The sequence below is a fragment of the Vombatus ursinus genome, unplaced genomic scaffold (genome assembly GCF_900497805.2).
Source record: "Vombatus ursinus unplaced genomic scaffold, bare-nosed wombat genome assembly UNPS02014859.1, whole genome shotgun sequence".
Lineage (NCBI taxonomy): Eukaryota > Metazoa > Chordata > Mammalia > Diprotodontia > Vombatidae > Vombatus > Vombatus ursinus.
Genome location: NW_020954637.1, coordinates 717,619 through 729,908, shown reverse-complemented (window position 1 = coordinate 729,908; position 12,290 = coordinate 717,619). Strand labels below are relative to the sequence as shown.

The 12,290-nt window shown below is 43.8% G+C and overlaps 1 protein-coding gene across 2 annotated transcripts in view; it reads left to right on the top strand.

Annotated features, from left to right (window-relative positions):
* The window catches only part of RCAN3 (RCAN family member 3), a 38,780-nt gene extending 27,495 nt beyond the window's left edge, over positions 1-11,285 (top strand). For both annotated transcript variants that reach the window (XM_027841406.1, XM_027841407.1), the window contains exons 3-5: positions 1,310-1,483; positions 2,797-2,968; positions 6,130-11,285. In XM_027841406.1, the coding sequence (XP_027697207.1) occupies positions 1,310-1,483; positions 2,797-2,968; positions 6,130-6,314 (531 nt within the window). In that variant the 3' untranslated portion in view covers positions 6,315-11,285. The remainder of the gene's footprint in view (positions 1-1,309; positions 1,484-2,796; positions 2,969-6,129) is intronic.
* Positions 11,286-12,290: the final 1,005 nt, after the last annotated feature.

The following is a 12,290-nucleotide window of genomic DNA, read 5'->3' as shown; positions in this document are numbered from 1 at the left end:
CTTCTAAAATAGGATATCAATGAAGTGTTGACTTGATGTTTCACAGTCACAGCTTTAGTATGTTCTAAACAAGAAACATAAATTTTGCTTATTTGGGGGATGATATTAATGATGACGATGAAAGGAAACGTACACAAATGATGATTGTTATCATTTTAGGTCACTGTATTCCTTTTTCATATTCCAATTTCCAAACTGTGAAAATGTTCTCAATCGTTTATCTGTGGGTCACAGAACTGAGCAGCAGTAAGCTGGTTGCCTCTTGGTCTGTTTGTTGTGAAGTGAGTCTGATTTAGTTTTGAGGCCAGTGCATTTCTTTTCTGAATTAATTTTTTTTTCTGATGTACTTGTTTAACTGATCAAGGAGTAGACATTTGAACTCAAGACTTTCCTGGAAACTGGGGAAAATGTCACATGGGAAAATAAAAATTGAGGGGAAAGGGTTTTTCCTCAGCATTGAAAATTTGCTGTTTATGTCAATAAAGGTGCTAGGTACATACAACAAAATTCCATTTTTATGTGATACTTAAACAGAAACCGATTTCTGACAGAAAACATTGAAGGTAACTGGTAAAAAAATGTCATCTTTATTATCTTTGTGTAATTGAAATGGAAGTTTTCTATATCTTAATTCATTGATGAGGAGGAATTTGAGCAGACTTATCAGGCTTGATTCAGATATTGTAGCTATTTTTACCCAATACAAAGTATCTAATTCTCAGTTTTTATAGAAAATAAGATTTTACTGAATGACCTGGTGCGAGTCATACGAGATACTCGGACCATAATCACAAGGGGCTTGGGTTATGCCCGTCTTCCATAGGGGACGTGTCTTTGGTAGAGGAGTGGGTGACTCTGAGAAATGCGCTAAAGGGTTGCTAGTAGCTTGAGTGGACCCTTTGCTTGGCCCGTCCTTCCAGTCAAACTCGGATATTAAACACCATACTCCATTACTGAGACGTGTTGGAGAGATTAAGTAAGACACAACCCCTGCTTGGGTGGAACTTACAAACCAGTATATTCAGTACCAGTTTAACAACCAACAAGGTGGCTCTCCAAGGCATGTCTGTAAAGTGAGGGCCTTTTAGAGAAACTCGACAAATTAACAGCCTAGGGAATCCCATGAGTCGGGGGAAAAAGTGTCAATTGTGAGAGTGAAAGTGGTCTCAATGTAAATAGTTTAATTATCTTTTGGTATAAAAGTGTCTTTTAGTATAAAAGAGTTCATGATAGACTTTGTGTGCCATTGCTTTGTATTTCCAGTGAATGAAAATTCCTTCCATTAAATACAGTTTTTATCTTATTTTAGGAGAGATTTGAAGCACTTTTTACAATCTATGATGACCAAGTTACATTTCAGTTATTTAAAAGCTTTAGAAGAGTCAGAATAAATTTCAGCAAACCTGAAGCAGCGGCAAGAGCCCGAATAGAACTCCACGAGACAGACTTCGATGGGAAGAAGCTGAAACTCTATTTTGCACAGGTACTTCAGGGCATGGATTGCACCCGCTGTAAACTTGTCCTTTTCTCTGGTTTGTAGGAGGTACTTTCTGGGGGAGGGAACAAGTATGCATGGAGCTCCTACCATGTGCCAAGCCCTGTGCTAAGTGCTTTACAATTATTAGCTCTCTTGATCCTCACAACCACCCTGGGAGGGAGGTACTGTTCTTATCCCCATTTTACAGATGAGGAAAATGAGTCAGAGAGCAGTTAAGTCACTTGCTAATAAGCATCTGGGGCTGGATTTGAACTTAAGTCTCTCTAATTCTGGGCCCAGCACCCTGTTCACTGCGCCATAGCTGCCTAAGGTCAATTATGTGACTCTTGGCAAAATCCCTTAATCTTTCTAAATTTCCTCACCTGTAAAATGCAGGGCAGGGGCAGGCTCGATGGTTTTTTGAGGTCTCTCCTAACTTCAGATCTGTGACCTGATGAAAGAGCATCAGATGAGGAGTACAGAGGCCTGGGGGTGGTTGCCAGCCCTGCTGCTGACCAGCTGTGTGACCTTGAAGAAGCCCTCCCTGGGGGCCTCATCTTCTCTATATAGAGAGTGAAGAAAGTAGACCAGCTGATCTGAGGTCCCTTCCACCTTCACCAGTGTGTGTATCTAGGAACAGAAGATGGGAGCTCGAACCCCATCTCTGCCATTTGCTAATGACCTTGGACAAGTCATTTGCCTCATCTGTAATATAAGGGGATTTGTGGAGATGCCCCCTCAGGCCTACTCTGTGTTGCAGTGGCAGCGAATAAAAGGGAGGAGACAATTTAGAATTTAAACATTGCTGAGGCGAGTGTACCTGTAAGCTAACTCAGAACTGGCTAGACATAGTGTCCTAACCTCTCCATTGGTGTCCTTTTCCTTTTAGCTAGAATCACTTAGGAGGAACTGGTTGAAAATGAGCCCTGGATCTCTTCCTTTTCTCTTTCATGATTTGAATATATTTAAATTTCTTTCTTTTCACGTGTTAGATATTTTTTCCTGTGTGATTAGAATGTTATGTGCCCCACTGAGACTTTCTGACTGGTTCCCATCTTCCTGAGCAGAGGACCTAATAAAATAGACTTAGTTACGTTCATTTATGTCCAGCCATGTCTGAGATGAAGGAGAAAACAAAATGGCCGAGGCCCATCACCTCACGCACTTCGTGGATAACCTTTAGTATTACTGTAATGCTGTAGTAGAGAGTTTTCCATTTTCCTTCTATTAGTGATGTGGGGATTTAATGTCCTGATTGGGCATTACTGATAAGAAAGCCTGGGAATCCCAGTTGACCAAGTCATTCTTTGCTTGTCCAGGTCCAGATGACTAGCGAGCCAGGAGACAAAGCGTATCTGCTCCCCCCGCAGCCCGTCAAGCAGTTCCTGATCTCCCCGCCGGCCTCTCCTCCTGTGGGGTGGAAGCAGGGTGAAGACGCAATGCCCGTCATAAACTACGACTTACTTTGTGCTGTTTCCAAGCTGGGTCCTGGTAAGGACCTCTTTCTTACATGAGTTTGGTGGGCTTTTTTGCAGCTGTTGCATTGAGGGCCGTGCCCAATGTGTGGGCTGTGTGTGGCATGAGGTAGCTATGGAAGTTGTTTGTTATATTGCCTGGTTCACTTTCTGTACGTCTTTCTGGTCTCTTCCTCTGCCTCCTCCATCCTCCCTTCACAAGAGCAGAAGAAATGCCATGTAAGCTGAGTTGGGGCAGCTAGGTGGCATAGTGGATAGAGCACCAGCCCTAGAGTTCAAATCTGGCCTCAGACAACTTGACATTTACTAGCTGCGTGACCTTGGGCAAATAGCTTAACTCCAGTTGCCTCTCAAAAAAAAAAAAAAAGATCTGATTCATGGGTGATGATGTGGATATTTGCTGTGGATATTTTGTAGGGAAGTGCAGCTAGCCTGCCATAAGGTTGGATTCAGAGGAGAGGGAGGGCTGTACCTTGACAGCCCCAACCTCTCTTTATTAGCGTAAGGGCTCTAACCTGGGGTCAGTTTTCTTTGGGCATTTTGAGGACTGAATTTCAATAGCATCAGTCTCGTTTGTTCTCTGATGCCTTAAAATCCTTACTCAGAGAACGATTCCATGGGCTTCACCAGACTAACTGCCCAAGGAAGGGCTTTGCCAGGATGGAAGCAAGGTGAAGAGTTACTGCTTTGGTAAATGGGGGCTCACCCTGTCTGGGCCTTCTGGGTCATCAGACAGAGAGGCCACCTCTCTTGTTTGACGCAGAAGCAGAGGAAAGCCCAGAGTGGGGAGGTGCTTTGTGAGCCTGGCTTCTCAGTTCCTAGTACATGGAGCAGCCCCCTTTCTTCCAGACCCTCTGTCAGTACACGGAGCTTTGTAGCCCTGTGAAAGAGGAGCCTCCAGTGCGTGATCTGTTGAGGGAGAAACTAAGATGCAGCCAGTTGGGTCAGTCAGACAGTTGGGTTGGCCAAGTTGCCATTGACTCTTCAGAGTCCTCATTTCAACACCTCTCATCCCAGCTCTGATCAGTCCCCTTTTCCCCACCTCTTCACCACACAATCAACTAGAATTTGGGAGAGCTTTTTGGTTACTGACCCGACTTACAAGTCAGCAGAGGCTTGAGCTGAACATCAAGCAGCCTTTCCTAGAGCTCCACAGACTCTCAGGAGCACAGAGATCTCATTAAGCCCACCCACATTTATCTGTTTCTACTTTCTTTTGTACCCCACAGTGTAAAGGGGAAAGCACAGGATTAGGAGTTAAGAAGAGGAAGCTAGGTGGCACAGTGGATAGTGCTGGGCCTGGAGGCAAGAAGACCTGAGTTCAAATCCAGCCTCAGACATTTGCTGGCTGTGTGACCCTGGGCAAGTCACTTAACCCTGTTTGCCTTAATCCACTGGAGAAGGAAATGGCAAACCACTGCAGTGTCTTTGCCAAGAAGACCCCATGGACGGTATGGTCCACAGAGTCACAAAGAGGCGGCCATGACTGAACGACTGAGCAAACAAGTTAAGAAACTTGGCTTTTAGTCTCCACTCTGCCTCTAGTGAGCTGTGTGACCTTGGACAGCTAACTTTTTCTCTGAGACTCAGTTTCGTCATGTGGCGGAAGACTAGTTTGGACTAAAGGTCCTTTAAGGACTCTTCCATTAATGTCCCCATGCAGTCTAACATTTTATGATTCTCTTGTTAAATGATCATCCTGCCTGTGCCCACTTCAGTAACATCAGACAGGGTAAAGTGGGCAGCGTGCGAGGCGTCTCTCCACTGGCAAGTCCCTTAACCTTGGGGAGCTCAGTTACCTTGTCTGAGCGCTGAGCTCACACTGGGCTCCACCTCCTCACTACCCCAGGATCTCAAAACAGTTGCATGTAAATGAACTGGGAGGTAAGCTTTAACCATTCTGTAGTCTTCAGAGACACCCAATTTTTTTCTTTAAAGAAATTAATTTTTAGGGGCAGCTAGGTGGCACAGTGGATAGAGCTCCAGCCTTGCAGTCAGGTCCCTGAGTTCAAATCTGGGCTCAGACACTTGACACTTACTAACTGTGTGATCCTAGGCAAGTCACTTTAATCCCATTGCCTAGTCAAAAAAAAGCAAAAAAAAAAAATTTTTATTTTTATTCACATATTTTAGTTTTTACTCTAAATTTCCTCCTATATCTCTCCTCCAGAGAGTTGTCCCGTATAACAAACAAACAAAAAAAAATCCCTAAAGAGGGAAAGAAGAGAGAAAAAAAATTCAGCACAACCAATCAGTCCATAAAAAAGCTGGCATTTGCAGATTCCGCTCTGCCCTAGGGAGGAGTGGATGAGCGCCCCCTTGGAGCTATTCTTTGGGGTCCAGCATGCCCTTTGTAGTTCTGCAGCCTTCGTTTTCCGTTGGTTTTTGGTGGTTCTCTCTGTTTACATCATTGGAGTCCTGTGTATGTTGTGTTCTTGGCTCCGATGACTTCACTTTGCATCAGCTCACATGTGGCTGTCTGTGCTTTTCTGTAGCCAGCGTATTTGTGGTGCCTTACTGCACAGGCTTCATATTCCCTCACATTCATGTGCCACGGTTTATCCGGCCATTTTCAGTGGGCATCTGCTTTGTTTCCTTCTTCTCCACCCCCCAGAGTGCAGCTACAAGTATTTTGGGGTATTCTACGGAACCCTTTATCAGTGCAGAGAGGTCGAGTTTAATGGTCTGTGTCCCTGATGCCTGTGTTTCTGTATGTTCATATTTTATCCGTTTTTATTTAAAAAAACCCTTTAAACAATCAGATTATTCGTATATAAAAGAGGCCTTGCCTTGCACCCTCTACAAGATGGGCCACCCTTCATTTCGGTCTCTGTTGCGGTCAGACCGACCCCACACAGCCTCTCTGAAAACTGTTCCACACACGGATGGTCACAGTTTTTATTAAGCCTCCTCCTTCCAGGCCCCAGACGGGTCACCTTTGAAAGAGCCACTCTTTACCAGTCGGTTTAATTCCTTCCTTTCCCTGCCCCGTGAGCCCCGGCCAGGGCCTCAAGTGCGTCCCCGCCCCTCTTTCATAGACTCACCGGCTGTCCCAGCGTCTCATGCCCAGGGGGAGGCTCAGGGGGTCGGCTTTCATTCTCTGCCGCACCTCAACAGCCGAGTGTTTTGTCTTCAAGGAACCAACTGCCCGGGTCTTGATTTTTGTTCCTTCTGCAGGAGAGAAATACGAGCTTCACGCCGGGACGGAGTCCACCCCGAGCGTGGTTGTTCACGTCTGTGAGAGCGAGACGGAGGAGGAGGAAGAAACAAAGAATCCCAAACAGAAAATCACCCCGACCCGGCGTCCCGAAGCGCCTTCGACGGCCCGAAGCGACCCCCCGGCTTTCGGCTGTGCGCTGTGAAGGCAGCGGCGCCAGGAGGGACCTCACATGGTCGTGGTCACGAAGAGCAGCTTCCTGCCCCCTGCTGCTGGCCCGGGTCAGTCAGAGTGTCAGGGGACGGACCTGCTGTGCTCAGCAGTCCTGTGCTGTTCTGAAAGTCGTGTCCAAGGTGACAGCAGATTTCACTGGTGATTGTCTTTCATGTTCAGAATTTTAGATGATATTCTCAACAGCACTTTAATTTAAAGGATAGTACTGCCCCCCAGTGTAGCATCTCTGACATATTTTACTAGTGGAAAATTAGGAAGGTGGTTTTATTTTTTCCAGCAATGTTAACTTCTCTAATATCATGTAGCATGGGGTACCAAAAACTGGAACTATATTCACCAGTACAGTACCATTTTATGGATTTAAAAATATAGTCTCTAGTGTAACAGTTCAGCGTGGGTATTTTTGTACTGATATACTAGCTTCTAATTAATATATTGATCAAATGTTAATGCTATTCAGTATATACTAACATTTTTGCACGGCTAGAAGTCTAATGTCTAGGAGAATTAATAGAAAATGAATCGGCCCATTTCAAAGTATTTTTTCTTCAACTTTTTGGAAAGAAATGCCGAATTCACCTTGATTGATGAAAACTTTGGCATCTTTCCATGTGCATACTGTAGTTCTCTACCCTTAACAGAAAGTCTGGAGGGAAGAGATACACAGAACCCCCTTCCTGAAGCCTATGCCTTCTTAGAGGCTAGCTCCCTGCGGGACACCTTGCCAGTAGGCATGATTGACTGTGGTGTCAGATGGCTAATCATAGATTGCCATTTGCAACTAACCGTGTTCCTGTCTAGAGTAAAAACATGTTTTTAGCCGTTCAGTGTTAGTCTATTAACTTCTCTACTGTTGTTCCACTGGTCCTTGAGGGTGTTTGTTTTGTTACGTGTGTTTGGTTATGTCTGTCCCATAATCCAGAGAAAAAGAGATGATCGATTTTCTGAAGGTGGCTTGTAATTTGAAAATAAGTCTATATGCGCTCAGTTTTCTGTTTCTAAGAGTGGTGGGGTAGAAAGAAATTGGTTGACTCATCACATTTGCTTTGGGGATGAAGCGTGCCTGCTTGTGTTCACTAAAGCACAGGACGGCTTGTCCATTGTGCACAGGATCCTTCTGAGAGGGAAAGCACCTTTAAAAGTGCCCCTCAGTGGGCTCCAGATATTTCTGGTACCTGTTCTAATGACAGCAAGGTAGATTTCTGTGGGCTTATGTTTCACTGCAGATACTTTGTTTTTTAATCTTCCAAATGTCCCTGGTCCTTCCACATTCTGAAATCTTCCTAGTTACATGGACACACACACACACACACACACACACACACACATACTTATACATATATTCACATATCTGCTTCTGGAATCTATCACTGATAAATTCTAATGTAAATTTAGTAGAAGAATGATTAATCAGCGACTTCTTCAGTTCTGATCAGCATTTGGCAGCTTATTTGACAACCACTTAATGAGTTCACTTCATAAATCTGAATTCAGGACTGCCAGTTATCTTCTTGCCCAGCTGGCCCCAGGTTAGAGCTGCAGAATGAGTCCTCTCAGTAAGGAAACGGCTCGAGAACACATTCAGGCTCCTCACAAGGAGCCGTGGTCTGTCATGACTTTCCCAGCAGCCACAATCCACGAATTTTCATTCCACTCCCTCTTCACCTGCCAGTTAGGACTCATCCCATCAGTGAGACAGGAAGCTCTTTGAAGGAGGCAGCCAAGCTGCCTCCTTCCCCCCTTTTTTTGAGAATGTTGGATGAGTTGAAAAATCTTTTTAGAGAGTGAATTCTTTTTAAACAAACTACCAATAAAGCTTTGAGGAAAGGAGTCAGCTTGGCCCACACTTGGAAAGGACATTGGGCAGAGAATCCAAATGCTGAATCCTGGTCCCATCACAGAGATCCATTGTGTCACCTGAGGCAAATGTTGCTTCCTGAGGCCTCTTATTTCCTCATCTATAAAATGAAGGGTGTCTAGCTAAAGCTCTCGAAGGCCTCTCCCAATGCTGGCATTCTGTGTTTTTTGTGAGGGTGGCACATGGACAATTCCAGTGCCCAGTTTTCACCAGGTGAATGTTTAAGTAAAAATTATCCACACCTTTTGGTTTTTCATTATTAGAATCACTTTGGAACCTGATGGGTCTTGTAGCTTCTGCCTTTGGGGCAATTAGGCATCCTGCTCACTTAACTATCTTGAAGAATGAAGAACTCTCCTATGTACCACTTTTTTCTTTTACCAAATTCTTGCAGTGTTTTTGCTATTGAAATTGTATTGTTGTAAACCAAGTTAACATTTGTACCCAAGTCTGAATAACTGTAATGGCCATGTTTTCTCTGGAGTTTATAACCTTTATTTGAGCAAGCAGCTCATTTAGAGCATTTTGGGAAAGCAAAAGGTGCCTTGTGTTAGGGGGAGAGGGGAGGAGAGAGGGAAGATGATTGATGTGAATACAAAGACTAGAGTGGTCAAGAAGGAAGCTGCCCTTTCTGCCCCCTTTGGTTCATTCCATGGGCGACAAAGACTCTCTCCTGGCGTGGCGGATTCAGTTGAGGAGGACAAGAGCTTCTGTAGGGCTTCTGAGAAAAGGGTGAATAACCTTGTGAATGAGAATTGTGGGTGTTGAAGGAGTGTGTTCATGGAGACAGTAGAGGTTTTACAGGACCCAGAGGCCTCATGTCCCTTTGTACTCCAGGGATTTGCCTTTGCTTCCCTGAAGGCGAGCTCATGCCAGTTGTGCCATAGAGACAGAATGCCCACAGAACCTCAGAACTGCTGCTTAGCACCGAGGATGCATTCCAGAAAGCAGGGCACAAAATTACCTAATTTCTTCCAAAGAGTACTTGAAATTTCCCCTGTATAAAGCACCACAAGAGGAAAAAATGAAACCTGGTACTCTTGAGACCACTGAAGGACTATGTGAGAACTCCCTCTGCAACCCCAGAGAGAAGTCAGTTTGCAGGTGCAGTCTTCTCCGTCCTTGGCTATTGTGTTTTTAAATCATAAACCAGCACTGATGCTTTGTGGGTTTTTTAATGTTCTAATTCAGTCCAATGGAGCATAATGGGAGTCTGTTTAAATATTGTCATCTCAGTAGTCAGCCACTCCAGCAGGATGCATTGGTCTTTTCAGAAAAAAATTGTAGTGAGATTTTAAGGTAAATGTTATGCTTAAAACCTGTGTCTAATGTGATAGAATAAGACCCTGAAACCATTTGGAAGTCTCTCCAGCGCATATCTTACAGCAGACTGAGACTTCAACTTCATGCTTTGGAGGGGAAGGAGAAGGATGACTTGGGGGTGAAGCCTCACTTTAAAGGGGAACCGTGATGGATGATAAAGCAAGAGCCCATTTGGGATTGAGTATGTGTTTGAGGCTGCCCAGCATCCCTTGGCCTTGTTAGATTGTGGCTTTACTGACAAAGGAGAGTTACCAGCATACAAAAGCAGGAGGAAATCTAACATCCCCCATGATCTCCCGGTGCTGTTGTTCAGTTTGCTTTTCTTTCTTCTCTAGAGTTGTGCTCCTTATGTTGTATGACATGAATTAAACTTCTATAAACCACTTTTTTTTCCTGCTTTGTATAGCCCCACCTTCTGGGAGCACATTTTGCATTTAATTTTCTAGTACTGAAAATCCAAATTTACATTGACCATGACAAGGGAAGGGAATGGAAGTTTGGGCAGCCATTTGCTTCTTATCTAGAGAAGTCTGTCTGTGTAATAATAAACATTCACCAAGTATTCATTGAATGAATGAAAATAAGACTTTCAGATTTGGCCCAGTGTTTGAATATGTTGACTCAATAGCATAACTCCCTTTTTCTGCATGATGTTTGCAACATGCATTAGGCACTTTCTGCAGGGAGAACCATTGTTTTGCTTATTGAAAACATGTTTTAGATGCCCAGGAGGCCTTTGTTATAACTGGCATACATTAAAGCCAACTGAAAAACAGTAATCATTAGACTGATTGATCAAAAAGGTTATTAGCACCAATATCATTTGGAGTCAAAACTGTCCCCAGAATTGGAAAGGCCTTTCCTGCTGAGTGAGGGGTCCTCAGATGGTGAAAACTACAACGTTTCCTGACCCTCTGCTGTCTTAAGCCCCTGGAATTTGAGCTCTTCTAGCCCTGCAGCTTTCCTTCTGGAATCAAATGAGATAGTATTTGTAAAGCGCTTAGCACAGTGCCTGGCACACAGTAGGCACTATATAAATGCTTATTTCCTTCTCTCCCCTCTCCTGCTTCTTGAAGCAGAATCATGGGCCCAGGGAGTTCCTGTACTCCTTGGAGGATCTTTTCCCAAATGTACATCCTCATTATGATGAAAGGCCTGCCTGTTCACATGGTGGGGTCTTCCCTATTGTTTTACTCATTTAAAGTCCCCTATGGCCATGATTTGGGAATGAGACAAAGGGTAAATAAAGGCAGTCACCTTGTCATTGTGCCATGTGATTTCTCTGTTACTCTTTCTGCAGTTTTTCAAAACCAGAAAGAGTGTTTACAGGATGTACTGACGTCCATTTCAGCTGCCAGTCCTGTCCTAAGATGGCACCCGTAAGAAGAGAGGCCTCTGTAGACTGTTTTGTCTAACTCCCAGCTCACCCTTTTACACGCGACTGCTCAGACCCCCTGCTTGGTGTGTTGAGTCATTGTTTTCCCTGATTCAGGCTTTGAGTGTGTGTTGTGTTTTAGAGGTCCTCCCTCCCTCTACGATCCTGGGAGGTGTGTCGTATGTCATTAATGTTTCACTGTAGTCAGGCTTGTGCGTTATCAGCAACTGTGGAGTATGCTGTGCTGCAAGGACATACGTGTACCTTGCGCTGTAAAGGTAGCAGAAGCAGAATGTAATCCTTTTGGAAGTTTATTGATTCCTGCCAAGAAATTTTTGTTTTTCAAAACTGTAAGAAATAAAGTTAATTTTTTTAAAATAACACAATGAATTGTTCTTAAGTGGTGATTTCATCATGTGGTCAGTGGTACAAAGGTGATACTGAACTAAGACAGAAAAACAGAGTGAGTGACATGGAGTCCTTTGCCTTAACTCCAGGGTTCTGCCAGAGTTCAAGGCGGGTGGCTTCCTGCTGCACGTGTAATAGAATAAGCCAAAAACAGAAGTCAGGGGTGGGGATGGGGTGCGAATCTGGGAATCTTTATCCAAAAATGCAGCAAACTGTCCCATAAAGCCTTGAATTACCTTTCACCAGTTGTCTTCATCTGGATGACCACTCCTCAGATAGGGTGCCAAGCAGATTCCTGTTTGAGCGAGGCAGCTCTGAGGTTCTTACCACCTCCTCTGAGATTCTGACATTTACTAACAGCTTCGGTATGGACGTAAACTTCCCTGAGCTCACATATCCTCATATACAAAATGGGGATAACAGTATTTACACTATCTGCATCTTAGTGTTCTTCTTTTTGAAAATTTAATATTTTGTTTTTCCCTAATTACATGTAAAAACAATTTTAACATTCTTTTTTTCAAATTTTGAGTTCCACATTCTCTTCCCCCCTCCATTTCCCTCCTCATTGAGAAGGCAAGCAGTTTGACATAGGTTCTACGTGTGTAGTCATACAAAACACATTTCCATGTGTCATGCTGTGAAAGAAAACACAGACCAAAAAAAAAAAAAACCCGCAAGAAAAATAAAGAAGGTAAAGAAAAAGTATCTTCAATCTGCATTCAGGCTCCACCCATTCTTTCTCTGGAGATGGACAGCACCTTTCATCATAAAGTCCTTCATAACTGTTTTGGATCATTGTGTTGCTGAGAATAGCAAAGTTATTCACAGTAGATGATCACACAAAATATTGCTGTTACTGTGTACAATGTTTTCCTGGTTCTGCTGATTCCACTTTGTATCAGTTCATGTAAGCTTTCCAGGTTTTTCTGAAGTCCACCTGCTCATCATTTCTTATAGCACAATAGTATTCCATCACAATC